We start from the raw sequence: 21,143 nt of genomic DNA on the forward strand, positions 1-21,143 counted from the left end.
TACTTTTTTACGTTGAACTCCCATCACTCTAGTGGGAAAATAAATGATCTGGCATTTTTCCCTTTGATGGTTACGTTGTTGTGTACCATCGACTCAGAACCAACCCACAGTTAACTCTCCAGTGGGTTTTCAGAGACAGTAAATTGCACTAGAGGAGACTGTCCATACTTCTCCCGTGAAGCAGCTGGTGGATTTGAACTATAAGCCTTTGGAATTACAGCACAGTTTCTTACCATTATGCCACCATAACTCACTAGGTCAATAATTTTCATTTTATATAAATTCATTTCTATTCACTCATAATGCTATATTTTGAAGTTTCTTTACTATTTTGAAAAAAAAAACACACCACATCATTTTAATGTTAGACATGCACACTGGAATTTTTAGGGAAAAGTTGGACATAAAATATATCTTCACTTGGTTGCACATATTAACTTAAAAGTTTTCTATGTGTAAATTACAATATCTTTTTTTAGGAGTGGATAAGGAACTGTTTTAATTGCGTTTTTATTACATTTACAACATCACCTTTCTCAGTTGAAACGTAGCTAAGAACTTCCCTTCTGTTTCCAGAAAGTTTGTAGGACATGGCCCGTGAAAAGGAGAGTTGGGGTTGAGGTGGGGGTCCTGTGGTGGCACCATGATGCCCTCACACTACTTTTCACAGCAAGTAATGGATTTAGGAATATTCATCCACAGAGGTATAGGGTGAGCTTATGAAACTTGAAGTCGTGGAGGCAGATTTGGAATTCCTGCCGGAACAGCTGTTGAAGGTCGGGTCTCTTGGCATCACTTTCTTCTTCCTATTGGATTTAGAGCTGTCTGCATCACTAGTGTCAACCACCACTGTCATGGACTCCATCCTGGTCACAGTGTACAGGCTGCTTTGCCTGGTTGGGTGAAACCTGGTGGTCTTGAGCTCCAGCTCATCATAGCTAGACATTTCGATAAAAGGACACCAGCGAAATGCTCTCTTGAAGCCAGCTCGAAACCTGACAAGACACAAGAAGATAAAGGCATGGTGGAAGTACAAATCTATTGAACTGACAACCCCCCCCCCCCCGGCCAAAACCTCCCACAGGGTTGAATCTAATCCAACTCTTATAATTTGTGTTCCAATATTGTTATGAGTTCTTTCTTAGTTGAAGTGAACCTTCATTTTCATCACTGAGAAGCAAGGCTGTACACATCAATATGCTAAAGGAACAGTTACTTTTCTGTAATAATGTTATACATTTGCATAAATATAATTGAATTAGGCTTGCTGGTTAAGAAACTTAAAATGACATATTTCAAGATGCTATTGTTGTTGATTGCCATTGAGTTGAGCATGACTCATAACGACCCTATGAACAAAAGGCTTGAAGCCTTTCTATGACTATCAACATTTATGAAAGTTCATAGAGTTTCCAGAGGCATGTTGTTTAGGAAGTGAATGCCACTGCTGCTTCCAAACCTGTTGTAATCTGTAATCTTCACCAAACACTGTCCACCGCAGGTAACTGTTATGGCATTTGACACCCCAATGGCACAAGGTTCAGCATCACAGCAACCCCAGATTAGCTCAGTACAGGATACTGACAGCAGAGTGCTATGCCACTTAGAAGACTGTTTCTCCAAAATATAACAACAACTATCTTTAAATACAAAGGTTCACCCCTCAGGTCTTGTTGACACTAAACAAGAGGCTTAAACTAAAAACCAAAACAAAACAAACAACCAATATAGTATGTTATTATGTGCCAGTTAGTTGCCTGTGATGTATAGCGAGCCTATGTACAGCAGCTCTGAACCCTTCCCTGTCCTAAGCCAGTTTCACTAATTCTGACACACCAAACTCCATTGCCCCAGGTACTGTATCAATCCATCTCATCTGGGGTCTTCCTCTCCTGTGCTGTCCCTCCATTCTCCCAAGCACAATGTCCTTCTCCAAGGCTTTCTCTCCTGGCCATGTGCCCAGAGTATGTGAGATGGAGCTTTAAAATCCTAGCCTCCAAGGAGACACTTGGTTTCATCCTCTCCAAGACAGACCGATTTGCTTTCTTGGAAGTCTATGGTATATTCAAGACTCTTCTCCAGCACCACAACTCAAAGGCATCTATTCTTCTGTCATCCTTAGTCACTGTCTAGCTCTCTGAAGTCTAATAGGAATTGAGAAGACCAACACCTAGATTAGTTGTACTTTTGTCTCTTGACCAACATTGTTGTTCTTCAGTACTCTGGAAAGGTCCCTGACATCATATTTTCCCAGTGCAATTGTCTTTTAATTTTCTGCCTGCTGATGTTAAGAGTGTTGATTGTGGATCTGAGCAGGCTGCAATTGCTAACAACCTCAATATCTTCTTCAATCTTCTTTCCCAGTGGTGAAAATCTTTGTCTTCCTAATGTTGCTCTTCAATCCATATTGAAGACTACTGTACTTGATCTTCTGCAGCAAGTGCTTCAGGTCTTCTTCAATTTTAGCAAGCAAGGTTGTGTTATCTGCATATCATAGACCATTGATGAATCTTCCTCCAATCTTGATGTCACATTCTTCCTCATAAAGTTCTGCTCTCTATATAGATTGAAAATTAGGGGGACAGGATGTATCCCTCACGTACTTCTTTTCTGATTTTGAACCATGCAGTGTTTCCTTGCTCTATTCTGAGGACTGCTTCTTGGTCTAAGTATAAGCAAGTATAGGTAAGTATGGGTCAGTATAAGTAAGTGTTCTGGGATTTCCATTTTCCTCAAGGTTAGCCACAATTTGTTGTGATCCACCCAGTCAAATGCCTTTTGCATAGTCAATGAAACACAGACAGACATTTTTCTCATACTCTCTGCTTTCTGCCAAGATCCATCTACATTGGCAATAATCTCCCTAGTGCCATGACCTCTTCTAAACCCAGATTGTATTTCTGGTAGTTCTCAGTCAATGTACAGTTCCAGTAATTTCTGGATAATCTTCAGGAGGACTTTGCTAGTGTGTAATATTAGTGATATTGTTTGATAATTCCTATACTCTGGAGCTCTGGTGCCCTAGTGGCAAGAAGCCCTGCTGCAATCTCAAAGCCGTGTAGTTCGATGTCACCAGCTGCTCAAAGGGAGAAGGCAATCTACTCCTGTGTGATTAACTGCCTCTGAAAACACACTGGAGAGTCAGCTCTGGGTCAGATCTGACTCTATGGTATACAACAACAATTTCCACACTCTGTCGGGTTACTTTCTTTCTTTCTTTTTTTTTTTTTTGAATGTGAATAAATACGGATCTCATTGAGTCAGATGACCAAGTAGTTGTCCTCCAGATTTCTTGGCAGAATTTGGTGAGCACATGCAATGCATTATCTGTTTGCTGAAATACATCAATTGGTATTCCATCAATTCCTGGGGTTTTATTATTTTTATTTTTTTTTTGCAAAGTCCTTCTGAGCAGCCTGAACATCCTCTTTCATCATCATTACAAATTGATCATATGTTTTTCTTGAAATTCTTCTGTGCCAGCCAATTCTTTTTAGCACAATGACTCCTTCTATTTTCTTTTCATGCTTCCTCAATCATTCAATATTCTGGCCATAGCATCCTTAAGCACTGCAACTCATAGCTTAAATTTATTCTTTAGTTCTTTCAGTTTAAGAAATACTGAGTGAGTTTGGCCCTTTTAATTTTCTGACTCCAGCTTCTTACACATTTCATTATAATATTTTGCCTTGTTTTCTGAGCAGCCTTTTGAAATCTTCTAGTCAGCTCCTTACCTTCTTGATTTCTTCCCCTTGTTTTGACTTCTTGGTGCTCTAGTGCAAAATTCAGGGTCACTTCTTTTTTTTTTTTTTTCAGGGTCACTTCTGACATCCATTTGGTCTATTCTTCTTCTTTCTTCTTTGTAATGATTTTTTGCGTTCTTCATGAATGAAATTCTTGATATCTTCCCACAGTTTATCTGGTCTTCATTCATCATTAGCGTTCAAGCCCTTAAACCTATTTCTGTGTTGGTTTTTAAATTCATGGAGGATAGACTCAAGGTCAAACTTTGATTCCTATGGATATTGTTTAACCTTCTTTAGTTTTAATCTGAACTTTCATATGAGCAGTTGATGTTCTGCTCCACAATCCACACCTGGACTAGTTTTCACTGTTGTTGTTGTTGTTATGTGCCGTCTAGTCGTTTCCGACTCATAGCGACCCTATGCAAAACAGCCCTAAACCCTGCTCTATCCTGTGCCAACCGAACCGCCTCTGACACACCCATCCCGATTACCCCAGTGACCGAATCAATCCATCTCATAGAGGGTCTTCCCCTCCTGCGCTGTCCCTCCACCCTCCCAAGCATGATATCCCTCTCCAAGGACCCGTCCCTCCTGGCAACATGTCCAAAGTATGTCAGACGAAGCCCCAGAATCCTTGCCTCCAAGGAGTAGCTTGGTTTAATCCTCTCCAAGATGAATCTGTTTGTTTTCCTGGCAGTCCATGGTACATTCAGTACTCTTCTCCAGCACCACAGCTCAAAAACATCCACTCTCCTTCTGTCCTCCCTAGTCATTGTCCAACTCTCTGATGCATAACAAGCGATTGCAAAGACCATGGCCTGTAGCAGGCGCACCTTAGTCTCCAGAGAGACACTGTTGCTCCTGAGTACCTTAGAGAGGTCCCTAACAGCAGACTTTCCCATCGCGATACGCTTTTTGATTTCCTGACTGCTGGTGCCAAGAGTATTGACTGTGGAGCTGAGCAAACTGAAGCTGTGAACACTCTCAATCTCTTCGTCATCCATCCTGACGCTATGTAAGTTTTCACTGATGATACTAAATTTCTTCAAAGGTTCCTTCCACAGATGTAACTGATCTGATTCCTGTTCATCCTGTCAGGTAAAATCTATGTGTATAGCCTGTGAGTATGTTTCTTATAAAAGGTATTTGCTATGAATAAATCACTGATTGTACAGAATTTTATATAGCATTCTATCCCCAGCCTCATTTCTGTCACCAAGTCCATATTTTTAATACTGATCCTTCTTACAAACTTTTGCATTCCAGTCATCCATTATAGCTTTATTGAAATAATTAACACATTTACAAATGAAAGTCTTATTTAATGTTAGAATTAATTGCTAATCGTGATTGTTTCTATGGAATCATATATGAAAGCATGAAGTTCTTGGCATCATAAGTCATAAAATGAGGTTGATTAAAAACAGAACTGCTTGTGGGATGGTTCAAATTAAGATATGGCTTATGAAATTAATAAGAAAAAGTAAGGCTTGATTAAAAATTTAACATGTAGGTGAACCCAACTGATAAGAAAGCTTAAGAATCACTTCAAACAATTTCTTAGATGAAGTTAACTTAAACTTAGGCAGAAGGCTTAGCTGCTTTCATTAAGAAATGACCAACCCTGTGAAGTTTACTCCTTTCGTTTCATGACATGACTACACAGAAATCTGCTATTATCTGGAAAGGACCTTTTTACCTTTTTTGTTTGTCTCTGATTTTACTTTTCATAATCTTATTTTTTTAACTTAAATCAAGCTTTCCCTTGACACCTCTAATTTCTTCCAAATTCTCTGTGGAGGCTGCATTTGTTCTTACTCACTTCTCCCACTTCCTTGCACAAGAAGGAGGGCTGGTATTCTCCTCATTCATGCTATTTGTTCCTACTTCCTTGATGGAAGTAGCATTTGTTTGGGAAACTATTTACAATGTGTTGTTGTTGATTGCTGTTGAGTCTAGCACAACTCATAGTGACCCTATGAATAGAAGACCTGAAGCCTTCATAGAAAGGCTTTATAGAAATATTGTTGCTTCTCAAAGTTCATATAATTTTCAGAGGCTGCTTACATCCATTCACACTATCTTTTTGAACTATTTTATGATTATCTAGAACATACCTTTATTTTTGAGGACTTAAGAAATTTTCCACCTTATTGTCTTCAATCATGAGCACATTTTATTTTCCTTTTCTTTTTATGAGCATGTTTCTGAAGAGTTTACATAGTGTTTTTAATCTGTATACAAATTGTTCCACTAAACCTTTAAGAATACATTTTTGAGAATTAAATTATTAAGCTAGGATATTCCCTAAGTAGTGAGAGTTTGAAATAAAATGTGTTCTGTACTATTTTTAGGAAGCTGTTTTGCTTCTTTTGTATTTCCAATTTACACCAAGATATTGAAAAAGAAACATATGTTTCTACACAAATGCAAACAAACACATATTTATTTATATTTGGTAATTTTTCATCTTACCTTTTATTTAAACAGCAGTAGATGATGGGGTTGTACATGGTTGAACTCATTGCCAGCCAAAAACTAGCCAGGTAAACCTGCTGGATATATTTCCATCTGTTCAGTTGTTGATAGATTGCAGTGAGGATGAAGTAAATATGATAGGGCAGCCAGCAGATGGCAAATGTCACCACAACAATGATCATCATTTTTACAACCTAGAAAGACATATGGAAGTAGTTCTTAGAAAATGTAAAAGTCATTAAATTAGAAAGTCCAATACCCAAAACAAATAAAATAAATTTCTACTGACTGAGTTGATTCAAACTTACATAACCCTTTGTACACACAGCACAGAACTGCTGCCCCAAAAGCTAAAAGGCTTCCTTCTTTCTCCTGGGGTGTGGTTAGTGGGCTAGGACTACTTATATGTTGGTCAGCAGTCAAAGGAAGCATTTAAACTTCCCATAAATAGTATTTTTCTGCCAGTACAGTTAGTACATCAAAGGTCTAGTTAATGCATCATTCTTTTTAAGCTGATATAAGGACAGTTGCTTATGGTGAAATTTCAAGTTGTATCACAGTTTAGTTTTTATCAAATCTTGATAATAAGTGGCAGTAGTTCAATAATAAGATATATGTTATGTGACCTGAAGAAAATCGCTGTTTAAAATAAACCAACAATAAACCACCAAGAACAAACAAGGAACTTCAAGAAAAGAGTAAGAGCTAAGATATGCCTGGTTCATCCTGCACTATTACTTTAGGGATAGAGTCGGGAAGTGGGACTGTATCTAGGGAAATCTACTTTTGAGGTACTATTGACTGACTATTAAACTGGGCTGGTTCTATAGTATTTATTATAGTCTGGCTATAACTTAAGGCTATTCAAGATTCTTTGATACCACATTCACAACTTTTTTAATATTAATTGATTTTCTTATGTACTTTGACAATTGGGAAAGTCTTCTCTAGGTAGTATTGATGTACAATTACATTAGTACAAAGAAAAATAACTAACTCCAACTTTTTAAAGACATTGTTTTAGACATCAGTTCTTGAATTTGCTGAGACTAGGCAATTTCTTTTGAATCATAGTATCTGGGAACTTTGTCATCAAGTTGATTCTGACTCATAAGACCCTCTAGTGGGTTTCTAAAGCTATAAATAATTTTGGTTTGATGTGGTACATCTTTTTCCCTTGGTGGAGCTGGTGGATTTGAACTGCTGTACAGAAGTAACTTGGGGTTGCTGTGATGCTAAATACTGTGACACTGATGTACCAAATGAGATAATGGTTACCCTGGTGAACAGTGTTTGGTGGAGTTCCCATATTAAAACAAGTTTGAAAGTAGGAGTGGCATCCTGCTTTCTGAAGTGGTGTTCCAAAATAGCTTCCCTCCAGAAACTCTTTGAACTTAGAAAAATGATGAAAATTATGCAAGTGTTCAGGTCTTTCATTCATAGGGCCACTGTGAGTCCTCTACAACTCAATGGCACTTAACAACAACAAGAGCAACAATCTCAGATTAGCATAAGAGATGAGTATGTGGGTTACCCATTAACACTAATGAGAGATTTGGAGACTCCACTGATCGGATCTTGCCACTTCTCAGGGCCTTTATCTGCTCAGGTGGGAGCAACTCCCTCCTGACCAGACAAAGGAGAGGAGAAAGGTGCCATTAGCACCAAATGAGATGTAGAGACTTGACTATTTTGGCCTTGCTACTTCTCTTGGCTTCTGTTTGCTCAGGTAGGAAGAACTCCCTCCAGATCAGTTGTAGGAAAGGAGACAGATACAAAGGTCAGCCATTAGTACCCTCTGAGACCTGATGATAGCACTGTTGGGACATTGCCAATTACCTGGGCCTTTGTCTCATCGGGCAGGAGTGACTCCCTCCTGATGAGGCACAGGAAAGGAGAAGAATATCTGTGTCATTCAAAAGCACCAACTGAGACTCAGGGGCTGCACTTTTTGAAGCTAGTGACTTCCTTGGGCCTCCTTCTCTTCAAATTAAAGGACAAGATAGAAAAGTGATCCCACCACAACTGGGCAAAGAGAGAAACTTCAGCTACCTTACCCTAAAGGACAACTGGATGAGAGCTGCCCATTGGCAGTCAGCAGAGAAGATTGCCACTGGGCAACTGAATCAGGAGCAACATTTAAAGTCTGCACCATTTCAATATCATCATAAAGAAAGGGAACCAGCAACAACTTATGCAGACACAACAGAAATTGCCACACTGAGAACTTGACATAATGTCAAGGAAGCAGAAGGCAGGTTCAAAAATTGTGAAAACAACTGAACAGATCTCCTGCACCCCCCCCAAAAAAACCCCAACCAGATTAGAAGACAGACCACATAGATATCCCAGAAACAGGAGACAGAAGAAATACATCAAACTTTTCCATGAATAGCTTCTGAAGAAGCTGCAAAAGATGGAACAAAAGAGCAGAAGCCATGAATAATGAGATGCAAAAATTAAAGAAAAACCATCACAAGACAGAAAGGATACAATAAACATAGTGATAGAAAAAAACAGAAGTGCATGAAAATCTAATTCAGAATATGAAGAGCAAAATGGCAGAATTTTACAACACAGTTGAGAGGTGAAAAAGCACAACAGAGAAGATGGAGCAGAGAGTCAGTAATCTAGATGATGAGAACCTTAATGAGAACCTACTAGAAGGGAAAAAAAGAGAGAAGACAGAAATAAAATTAAGAAAACAAAAGAATCATGTGGGATAACATAAAATGGAACAATAGACATGCAATTGGAATTCAAGAACAGGAAGGGAGAGAGAAAAGTACTGAGAAAATGATGGAAGAGGTACTAGAAGACAAATTCCTAGGTATAAGGAAAAATGATGAAATTCAAGAAGCTCAGTGAACTCCAAATAGATCTCAAAATAAAAACATCAAGACACATCACAGTTAACATCTCCAAAACAAATATTAAAACAAATACTAAACAAATATTAAAACAAATATTAACAATTATTAGCAAATACTAAAATTAACAAAAATTAAAACAAATAGTAAAAGCAGCACAAGAAAAACAAAGAGTCATTAGCAAAGAAAAACCAATTAGATTTAACTTTGACTTTTCAGCACAAACCAGGAAAACAAGAAAAATGGAATGACAAGGAGGCTGGAAAAAAAAACACCAAAAACAAAAAACAATTGCCCCCTGTTAGAAAAAAGAGTTGAGGACAAGAGAATTAAAAAGAAGCTGGTCCCAAGACATGAACTGGCCTTTACTGCATGGTCTGAGAGGGATGCCAAATGTAAAGAAAAGGTCAAAATGTCATAAGGTCAGTCAAGGGAAGTATCTTTTTATAGGGGTTTTGGAGAGGACTAGGTAAGATGGTATTTTGCTTGGAATTTGGGGTTGTTAACTTGGGTATGGGATTTTGTGATTAGGCCAAGAGCCTTATCAGGACCCATTGTCTAGTTTGGTTTCTGCTTTGGCTGCCTTAGACATCATCAGATTTCTTCAAGGAGTAAGCAGCATGCCTGGGGCAACCACTATATTCTTCTGTCACCACCAAAGGATCCTGTACCAAGCAAAATTGTCCATCAAATGTAAAGGAGAAATTAGGTCATTTGCAGAAAAGCAGGAACTTAAAGAATTCACAAAAACAAGACCATGTCTACAAGATATACTAATGGAAGTCCTTCACAAAGTGATAACAAAGGAAAATGGATAAACCAAAGTAACTGGAAACAAAAGGAAAAGAAGCATAGCAAAATGGCAATGATGAAACAAGGACTGTCAATAACTGAATGTAATGTGAATGGCAGAAATGTACTAATCAAGAGAAAAAGAGTAGCAGAATGGATTTAAAAAAAAAAAACAACAAATCCCCAAACAAACAAAAACCTTAACAAATAACAAAACCCATCAATATATTGCCTACAAGATGCACATCTAAGAAATGAAGAAAAAGATAGATTAAAAATCAGTCGGTAGTGTATATATTTATATAACCCAAGCAAATGGAAACTACCAGAGTGGCAATACTAATCACTGATAAAATAGACTTTATCATAAAGGGTAAGAAAGGGCACAATGTATCAAGAAGATGTTGTTGTTGTTGTTGTGATGTGCAGTTCAGTTGCTTGTGACACATAGCGACCTTATGTACAACAACCCTAAACCCTGCTCTATCCTTGCCAACCTTATTGTCTCCGATTACCCCAGTGATGAAATCAATCTGTGTCATTGAGGGTCTTCCTCTCTCTCCTGTGCTGTCCCTCCATCCTCCCAAGCATGACTTCCTCTCCAAGGAGTGGTCCCTCCTTGCAACATGTCCAAAGTCTGTCTGATGAAACTTCAGAAAATTTGACTCCAAGAAGCAGCCTGGCTTCACTCTCCCTAGGATGAACTTGTTTGTTCTCCTAGCCGTTTGTGATATATTCAACACTCTTCTCCAGTACCAAAGCTCAAAAGCATCAACTCTCCTTCTACCATTCCTAACATCTACACACCAAATGATAGACCTGCAGAATACTTAAAGAAACACTAAAAAGATATGAAAAAAGAAATAGCAGCACAACAGCAGTAGAAAACTTTAACACATCACTCTCAACAAAGAACAGATCAATTCAAAAGAAATAAAATAAAGACACAGAAGAATTAAACTTTAAAATTAGCCAACTACACTTTGTAGACATCTTTACAGTACTAAACCCACATAACAATTTACTTTCTTCTTAATTGCACACAATACATTCTCCAGAAATGATCATATATTAGGACATAATCAAGCCTCAACAAATTAAAAAAACAAACAAAACACTACAGTAATACAAAGAATCTTCTCAGATTATAATGCCAATAAAACTAGACATTAACAAAAAGATGAAAGATTTTTAAAAAACCAAACATACCCACATGAAAGCTAAATAACACCCTTCTTGAACCTTATTGGATTATAAAAGAAATAAAAAGCAAAGTAAAAAAGTTCCTTGAAAGAAATGGAAATACAACATATCAAAACCTCTGAGAAACAGCTAAAGCAATCCTCTGGGTGTAGTTCATGGCAATAGGCAAACATTTAAAAAACCCCAAAAAACAATGGGACAGAAAATAGGAAAAAAAAGAAAAACTGATATCATCAACAAGACCAGGAGCCAATTCTTGGAAAGTGTCAGTAAAATAGATGAACCATTGGCAAACTTAAAAAAAGAAAAGAAAGAGAATATATAAAGAAATAAGAAATTAAAGAAGTGACATCACAACAGAATCAGCTGAAATTAAACTGATATTAATTGAATATTCTTTTTTTTTTTTTTTTACTAACAGAATATTCTAAACAACTGTTGTTTGTTGTCATATACCTTCGAGTCAGAACTGACCCACAGCTGACGCTCGGGTGAGTTTTCAGAGGCAGTTAACACACAGGAGATTCTTCTTTGGCAGAGCAGCTGGTGGCCTCAAACCTAGTGCTTCCAGTACTGTAGCACAGTTTCTTGCCATTAGGCCACCAGAACTCAAAAAACCATACTCTGATAAATTTTAAAACAGAGAGGAAATGGACAAATTCCTAGAAGCTCACACCCTACTCAGATTGACAAAGACAGATTTAGAACACCGAACAAAGGAAGAAACTGAGCAGGTCATAAAAAAGACTTCCTAGAGCTCTGTTGGCATAGTGCATATAAAGTTTGCTACCAAGGCAAACATGGGTGATTTTAATCTGTATCCCTTAGGTCTGGTTTAATTGTCTTTGGTCAGACATTCACTAAGAGGCATAGCACTGATCTGTCCATTTGCTGTATAGAGGTAACTTGTGGTGGCTGTGATTCTAAACACTGTCTACCATGGGTAACCATTATCACAGTTGACACATCAGTGTCACAGTGTTTGTACAACAAATGGACAGACCAGTGTTATGCCACTTAGAAGAATGTTTGACCAAAAACAAAACCAGGCCTGAGGGCTGCAGATTAAAATCACTCACCTTTGGCTTGGTAGCATAACTTTCTGTCCACTAGGCCAACAGAATATCTGTAATAACTAAACCAGTGTGATATTGGTATAATGGTAGACATATAATGGAACAGATTGAAAACCCAGACATCAACTCATTTACCTCTGGTTAACTTGATTTGACAAGGAAACAAAACCTATCAAGCAGGGAAATGACAACCTCTTCAAGAAACATGTTGGCAAAACTGGACTTGTACCTGCAGAAAGCTGAAACAGGATCTACATATCACACCATATATCAAGATTAATCCAAGGTAGATGAGAGACCTAGTGGTAAATCATAAAACCATAAAGATCACAAGAGACAAAATAGGACCAAACTTAGAAACTCTAGCTTGTATTAAAAACAGACTTGCAAATAATGCTAGAAATATACAACCAGGAAAGGTTACTATCAATGAATGATACCTTCTAAAAATCAAGTTGCTATGTGCATCAAAATCTAATAGGGTGAATAGAAAACCTACACACTAGGAAACAATATTTAATAATGACGTCTCAGACAAGAGTCCCATAATGAAAGTTTGCGGAATACTATGTGGCCTCAATGTGAAAAACTACTAATAAACCAATCACAAAATGAGACAAGATAAGGAAAACTTTTCACAGAAGAACACATTCAAATCAGACACATGTGGCAAAAAAAATACTCAAAATCACTGGCAAATCAGAGAGATGCAAAACAAACTCATAATGAGATATTATCTCATCCTAGTAGCAGTAGTAAAGTTTAACAGGATAGCAAGCAATCAATGTTGGAGAGGCTGTGGATTGATTGAAACTCTCATGCATTGCTGGTGGGATTTTAAACTGGTTCAACCACTCTGGAAGGCAGTTTGGCATCTCCCCAAAAATCTGAACATAGAAATCTCATATGATCCAGTTATTGCGCTACTAGGTATATACCCCTAGGGGAAATAGAACTGAGACACAAATGAAGATTTGTACACCTATAGTTATAGCAGTATTGCTTACAATAGCAAGAACATGGAAACAGCCTCAATGTCCATAAAAAAACAAATGGCTTGAGAAATTATGGAACATTCACACAATGGAATATCATGCAGCACTCAGGAACAATGATTTTGTAAAACATTATGTGACATGGGAGAGTCTAGAGAGTAATATGCTGAGTTAATGAATAAGGACAAATGTTGCATATTCAACTCAATAACACTTAACTACTGCTAAATGAGGCTAGTGCTATTATATATGGACAAAACATTCTTCCACTTAGCACATCACTCTTTGTCAATGTGCTATATGAAGTAACCTGGGTTTGCTATGATGTTGAACCTTGTGCCATTGGGGTATCAAATATTATAATGGTTTCCTATTGTGGACGGTGCTTGATAGAGTTCCCAGTTGTAAAATAGGTTGGAAAGAAGGAGTGGCATCCATTTCCTAGACTGCAAGCCTCTGGAAACTTTATGAACTTGGAGATACAACAATACCTGTGGAAAGGAATTAGGTCTTTTGTTCATAGAATCATTATGAGTCAACCTCAACTCGATGGCAATCAACAACAACCACACGTAATTATGAATCAAAGCAACTGGATGGTACCTAATAACCACACCATCTAGGCACACCCTGGATTCCTTCACTTAGATCTTTAAAAAGCATAGGGTGTACTTTACTTCTCTGAATATGTCCAGCATCTTTCCCACTCCCTGGTATATAAATGGACATAGAATGAATTATTGACAAATCACAATGTGTCATTTGTAAAAGCAGGATAAAAGGGAGAATATTTTATGTATCTTTAAGTGAAATATAATCTGCCCTATTGTCTCCATCTGCAAGGTAGAATCAAATTTGTCTAACTCTGAGAAGCTTAGCTTTGTGTTAAAAGGAAATTAAAATAGCTTTCTGTATATCTTATTTAATATTTTTCATCATTTTTATCTGTCTACTAAACTTATTCAATCCTTCTATGGCAATTTGAAAATGAGAACAATTTAGAATAATATATTGAATAAAATAATTTCAATCCTTAGCTGACATCAGATTAGTTCACAGACCAGATAACGTTCTGATATAAATAGCCTATGGAGTATTTTAGAAGGATAGGAATACATTATGCATGTACTCAACTTGTCAGTTGACCATAAACTGAAGATCCAGATAAAAGTTGGCATGATTCTAGAAATAGACAAAGCATGAAATGGATCGAGGTGGAAGGCAAAGCCTCCCTCAGGGCCCAGTCACAGTGCTGTCTAGGTGACTGGTATTGGATTGGGCTTATAGAATCAGAGCTGAAAATCCAGGTTAATAGTTCACAAAATGTCATCTTTGGCAATACCACATAAAGTCTTCTGGTTTGCTCAGTGTTCTAAAAATTGCATAATTTTTTTTCTAAAGAATATGATTACTAAATTGGCTTCTCACATTTTTTATTCATGTATTTGTAGAATACAAACAAGAATAATATATTATTATAATTTATAGATGCAATATAGCCTACATTTAACAATTTATAGCTCATTACTTATATATTTAAAAATCTGGGGCAAGGACCAAAAGATTTAAATCTTGGTTTTTTATGAAGCTAATTATGTTCTTTACAATGCAGGCTCCTGAACAGCTCTCTCTCTTTCTTTTTCTTCCAGTTACTAACACTTAGTAAACATCTATTTGGCCCACAATATAATTTTTGGAAAAATAATACATAATGCAAGGTAAACTCCTTACTCTGAGGAAACTTACAATGAAAATGTTAAAATTCAGGTAAGTGTTCTTCGGTGCCACTCAGTTGACTTCAACTCATAGCAACCTATTTAAAATTGATCACAACCTTGTCCAATTCTGCACCATTAATGTAGTGATTATAAAATGTATCAGTAAAATTGAAAAATGAGAATGCATTTGTTTATTGTAAGAAAGAGTAAATGTTGCTGAAGAGAGGCTCAGGGAACTTTAGATTAAATGACATGAGTTCTATGGTTATTTTAATTTTTGAATTTGGAAACTTCCTACCATTCCTTGATGGACAAAGCACCTGTCCTAGAATCTTCACCTTGGCTCTTTCCTCTGTGTAGAAGAAATTAATAAAGGAAAGAGCTGAGTCTTACATTTCCTTCAAGCTTTTGTACAACTGTCACATTATCTGTGAATCCTATTTTGATCAATCTGCTTAAAATTGCAATCTGACCCTTCAGTACTCCTCAGGCCTCTCAGCATGTAGCTATTATGTTTTGTTTTTTATTATTAATTTCCTATTATCCTTTTAACCTTGCACTAAACTATAAAAGAGTAAGTTTGTTTAGCTTGTTTTATTCACTGGTATATTGAGTGAAGTATTCTAAGCATCTCTCTTTCTCTACAATTGTTGTCAAGTCAGAACTCACCTGTAGCTAACCTTCTTTTCCAAGGATATATATCACATGGAAGGAGAGTACCCATCTTTCTCCCCAGGAGCTACTGGTGGATTCTACCACCAGGGAAGAACCACATTTGAGTTAGCAGTCTAACTCTCTACAGTCTATTCCAAAGCTTCAAACATACAGGGTGCTCAAGTTCTAAAAGGCAAAATGACTGGAAAAGATCCATATTTGTTCCCATTCCAAAGAAAGATGAACCGACAGAGTGTAGAATTATCAAACATATCATTAATAGCACACACAAGCAAGATTCTGCTGAAAATTATCCAAAACTGATTGAAACAGCATATACACAGAGAACTGCCAGATGTGCAGGATGGGTTTACAAGAGGACATGGTACTAGGATTATTGTAGCTATTGTTAGACGGCTTTTGACTGAAAGCAGAGAGTATGAGAGAAATGTTTCATTGACCATGCAAAGGTATTTATTTGATTGTGAATCATAACTAACTGTGGCTAATTTTAAGAATGGTAATCCATTCTTTCCTTATGCAAAACCTAGGACTAGGAGGCAAAAGTCAGAACAGAGCAAGAAAACACTGCATGGTTCAAAATGAGGAAGGGTGTAAGCCAGGGATGTGTCCTATATTTCATATGTAAGAAATTTTCCTTTGCCATACCAGAGCTGGCGGGGTCCTAAATCTGATCACTGAATGGTGTCTTATAAAAAAGAGCAAAATAGGCACAGAGATACATATACAAGAGAATATTCAGAGACTACATGAAAACCTATCTACAAGCAAAAACATCAAGGATATCCAGAGTTATCAGAAACTAGAAGAGGGGTCCACAGACAGAAATGACATGACTAAGATCTTAGATCTTCCTCAAATTGTGACTGTGAGGAAAAAACCCCAAACCCTAATAACAAAATGAAATGTTCTCTAAAGCTAAACAAATATTGGTAATGTTTTTGTTGCTGTTACAGCATTGTTTAACCCCTGAGGCAAGATGCTGGTTCATCTTCATAAATCTGACACTCCCACTAAAGTGGTAATATTCAAGAAGCATCAACTTACACTGAATTCTTTATTATACTGTATCTTGAGCATGCTAGGCACCTACTGTGACAGGTCAAACATACCAGGGCTCCAGTGTGTGGGGACTAATTATTTGTTTTTAAGAGATAAATATTATTCTGGATTTTGATATAGTTGTTCGCATTACTAGACTTATCCTTAGATTTACTGAATGTTTTATAGACTCTTCTGGCATTTCGCACAGTATTTTCAAGAAGCTGGACTGTATCATAAAGACTGGAAGGAGATTCAAAAACCTGCAATAAACAAATGACATGACCTTGCTTGCCAAATATGAAGATTCAAAACACCTGCTGATAAATATCAAAGACTCCAGTCTTTAGCAGCATGTATTACTCTTCAAAACAAAGAAAACAAGAATCATCATGATAAGTGGAGAAAGTATTAAGGATTTAATTTTATGAAAAGCCTAAAAATTCAACTTTTTATTTAAATAAGTGAGGTATTAGGGTTTATTACAATTTTTTTTAAGCCAGTCAAATTCAGTAGTTGCAGGTTGTATACCAACTTTAGTTGTACTAATGTTAACAGTTTCTGATAATTCACTATCATCGGATCAGGCAAGTTTTATTACTATGCTAACATTTATACTGATCCAATCATGCACAACCATAGACATTCTTCCTATGGTTGGTGTATACTTTTGCATTGTAATCCTACCTTTCCTAGATTTTCTGAGTATTTAGACTTTTCTCTCTCTCTAAACTATGGAGTGCTTTTTATTTTTTATCTAACAGTGCCCCACACAAGTTGTTTCATTTCTACATGGAATTTCTTTTCTTTTACTCTTTATGGAGTACAAGATTTTCTTTATTGGTAGGTTTAAGTCAGGTGAATTGAGAAAGCATGTGATGTTCTTCTTGTTGTGTACCATAGAATAGGAACTGACCTATAGCTGACCCTCCTGCATGTTTTCAGAGGCAGTTAATCTCACAGGAGGAGATTGTCCATCCTTATTTCGTAGAACAACTGGTGGCCTTGAACTGCATGCCTTTGGGATTTCAGCATAGCTTCTTACCACTGGGCCACCATAGCTCCTTAGTTGTCATGAAGTCAGTTTCCATGGGCAATAGAATGAACACTACCCACTACTGTTCCACCATCTGAGTCAGAGTTATGTTTTACTCCATTGTTGTAGTCATGTGTCAATCTATTCTTGAGGTCCTACCTCTTTTTATCTTATCTTCTATTTTACCATGCATTATGTCCTTTCCAAGGGACTGGTCCCTCCTACCAACACATTCAAAGTCTGTGAGAGTCTCACCATCCTTACTTATGAGGAGCATTGTGGCTGTGCTACTTCCAAGACAGATTGGCTCCTTCTTCTTACCAGTATATTATAAGATTCTTTGACAAGATGTGAAGGAATTGGGAAAGATCCAGTGGGTACCTGAAAAGATGGGATATTTGTGGGCATAAGTCAACAACAACAGCATACAGAGAGATCAGTTGGCCTAGAGGACAGAAAGAGATGCTACCAAGCCAAAGGTGAGTGACTCAAATCTGCGGCCCTCAGGCCTGTCTTTAATTGTCTTTGGTGAAACATTTTTCTAGGTCGTATAGTCCTGGTGTGTCCACTTGATGTACAGAGGTAACCCGTGGTTTCTATGAAGCTTAACATTGTGACACTGATGTGTCAAATGTGAGAATGATTACTCGTGGTGGACAGTGTTTGGTGGAGCTCCTCAATTAAAACAAGCTTGGAAGCAGGAGGGACATCCATTCTGAAATAGCTTGCCTCTGGAAACCCTCTGAACCTGGAGAAAGGACAAAAGTTATACAAGTGTCCACGTCTTTCATTCATAGGGTTGCTGCTATCAGTCGCCTATGACTCAACGGCACTTAACAACAACCATGTACGGGAATAGTAATATGAAATACAATTTGAATAAAGGAATGTGTGAAACATAATATGAATGAATGAAACACAATATACATGAATTTTCTATGCAAATCAACTTCAAATGAGTCTTCATAATTCATTATCCACCTCCCAGTGGCACGTGAGACAAATGAAAGCACTGTGACTTTTTTAGGTGTTCCTAAGCTCTCAAAGTGACATCTCTCCTTTTTTAACACTTCAAACAGGTCTCTGACAGCAGTTTTGTCCAACAAACTATATACTTTGATTTCTTGACAGTGCTCTATTGTGTTGATTGTGGATCCAAATAATAAACTATACCATTGGCAACGTCAGTGTTTTCTCTGTTTACCATAATGTTTTCTATTGGTTCAGTTGTGAGGATTTTTGTTTTACTTGTGTTGAGGTGTAATCTATGTTAAAGGCTTTTTTTTCTTTATAAGCAAGTGTTTAAATCTTTGCTTTGAGTGAGCAAGATTGTGCTATCTGCGTATTGCGGATTGCTAATGAACCTTCCTCAAATCATGATGTGGCATTCTTCATAATAGTTCAGCTTCTTGAATTCTCTTTTCAGTAGGTAGACTAACTGGATATGATGAAAGGAAACAACTCTGACATATAACTTCCTAATTTTAAACTGTACAGTATCCATTTATTATTGTAGACTGTCTATCTGCTTTTTGGGTCATCTACAGCTTCCACATGAGCACAATAAACTGTTCTTCAATTCGCATTATTTGCACTGCCTTTCATAATTTGCTATGATTATAATTTGTTATAATCTACAAAAGTTCAATGTCATATATTCAAGAAGTAAAGTCCACAATACAATCAATTTGTATAATCAATTATACATATAATTGTTGTTAGGTGCCATTGAGTTGAGAATAACTTATAGCAACACTATGAACAAAAGATATAAACATTGTTCTGTCCTGCACCATCCTCACACTTCCTGACACACAAGAGCCCATTGTAACAGTCATTGGGTCAATCCACCTGACTGAGAGTTTTCTTCTCCTTCACCGACCTTCCTCCTTTCCCAGTATCATGTATTTCTCTAAGGAATAGCCCTTCCTAGCAACATGGCCAAAGTATGTGAAGCAAAGCCTCTTCATTTTTGCTTTCAAAGAGCTCTCTAGCTGCACCCTTTTCAGGACAGATTTGTTTGTTCAGTGCTCTTCTCCAACACCACAGCTCAAAGTTGTAAATTCTTTTCCTGTTGTCCTTATTCATTGTCAAGCTCTCAGATGCACAAGCAAGTAATCAGAAAGGCTATGGACTAAGTCAGGCACACCTTAGTCCTCAAACTGACATCATTACTCCTCAATAATTTGAGGTGATCCCTAACTACAGATTTTACCAGTGCAATGTGCCTCCTTATATCCTGACTGCTGGTTTCAAGGGTGTTAACTGTAGATCCAAACAAGATTAAGCTGTTGACAGTTTCAATCTCCTCTCTATCCATTACGATGCTGCCTTTCAGTACAGTGGTAAGAATTTTTGTTTTCTTGACATTGAAATGCAATCCAAACTGAAGGCTGCATTCCTGAAATCTTATGCAACAAGAACTTCAAGTCCTCCTCACTTTCAGGAAGCAAGGTTGTGTCATCTGCATAATGCAGGTTATTGATAAGTCTCTCTCCAATCCTGATGCCACACTCCTCTTCACAGAGTCCAGCTTATTGGATAATTTGCTTAGCATACAGATTGATAGGTATGGAGAGATACTACAAATTGGCATACTCCCTTCTTAACTTAAAGCAATGCAGTGTTCCAATGCTTTGCTCACACAACAGTCAGTATAGATTAATCATGAGCACAGTTAAGTGCTCTAGAATTCCCTTCTTCTCAATGTCGGTCACAACTTGTCATGATCTATACAGTCAAACTTCCGTCTCTGCATAATCAATTAAAGCACAAATAGACATTCTTCTGGCATTCCTTACTTTCAGCCAGCATCTATCTGACATCAGCTGTGACATCCCTGGTGCCACTGCCTCTTCTAAATCTTGCTTGAATTTCTAGCAGTTTCTTATCTATTCACTCTACTAGTCATTGCAAAGTCCATGGCCTGTATGGGGCAAACCTTAGTCTCCAGACTTACATCGTTGCTCTTTAGTACTTTGGAGAGATCTCTGACAGCACACTTTCCCAAGGCAATAAGTCTTTTACTTTCCTGGCTGCTGGTACCAAGAGTGTTGATTGTACAGCCAAACAAACTGAAGCTGTCAACAATCTCAACTCTTCACCATCTAATATGATGCTGTGAATCTACACAGTGGTGAGAATTTCTGTTTTCTTTTTCTCTTTTTTTTTGTTTTATTAATTTTAATGAACATTTACAGAGATTTTGGATTTTCATTCATTCATTGTTGCACTTTTTCTTTACCCCACCCCAACCCCCCAGTTCGCTCTTCTCTTTGAAAAGCAAAAGATAAACTTCTTCGCTGGTATACAATACCCCCGACCCTGACCCTGCCCACCACCCCACCACCCCGCCCTAAATGAACTCCACTATGCAACCTTAATTCTGGATTCCTGTGATAATCATAATATGCTATCATATATCACTTTTAAACTGTTCTCTCCCTTATCTGTTCCAATTCAGTATATGTAATCTATCCAGTTTTTCTCAGTCTTTCCCCACCCCTGATGTCA

At 37.4% G+C, this 21,143-nt stretch overlaps 1 protein-coding gene across 1 annotated transcript in view; it reads right to left on the bottom strand.

The window, feature by feature from the left end:
* Positions 1 to 682: 682 nt before the first annotated feature.
* LOC102877287 (neuromedin-K receptor-like) overlaps positions 683 to 21,143 on the bottom strand; it is a 164,494-nt gene continuing 144,033 nt past the window's right edge. The window contains exons 4-5 of the mRNA XM_006893097.1: positions 6,222 to 6,418; positions 683 to 995 (exon numbers count right to left, since the gene is read on the bottom strand). Coding sequence (XP_006893159.1) covers positions 683 to 995; positions 6,222 to 6,418 — 510 coding nt within the window. The remainder of the gene's footprint in view (positions 996 to 6,221; positions 6,419 to 21,143) is intronic.

This window comes from Elephantulus edwardii, unplaced genomic scaffold (genome assembly GCF_000299155.1).
Source record: "Elephantulus edwardii isolate Elephantulus edwardi_28Jun2011 unplaced genomic scaffold, EleEdw1.0 scaffold00122, whole genome shotgun sequence".
Classification (NCBI taxonomy): Eukaryota; Metazoa; Chordata; class Mammalia; order Macroscelidea; family Macroscelididae; genus Elephantulus; species Elephantulus edwardii.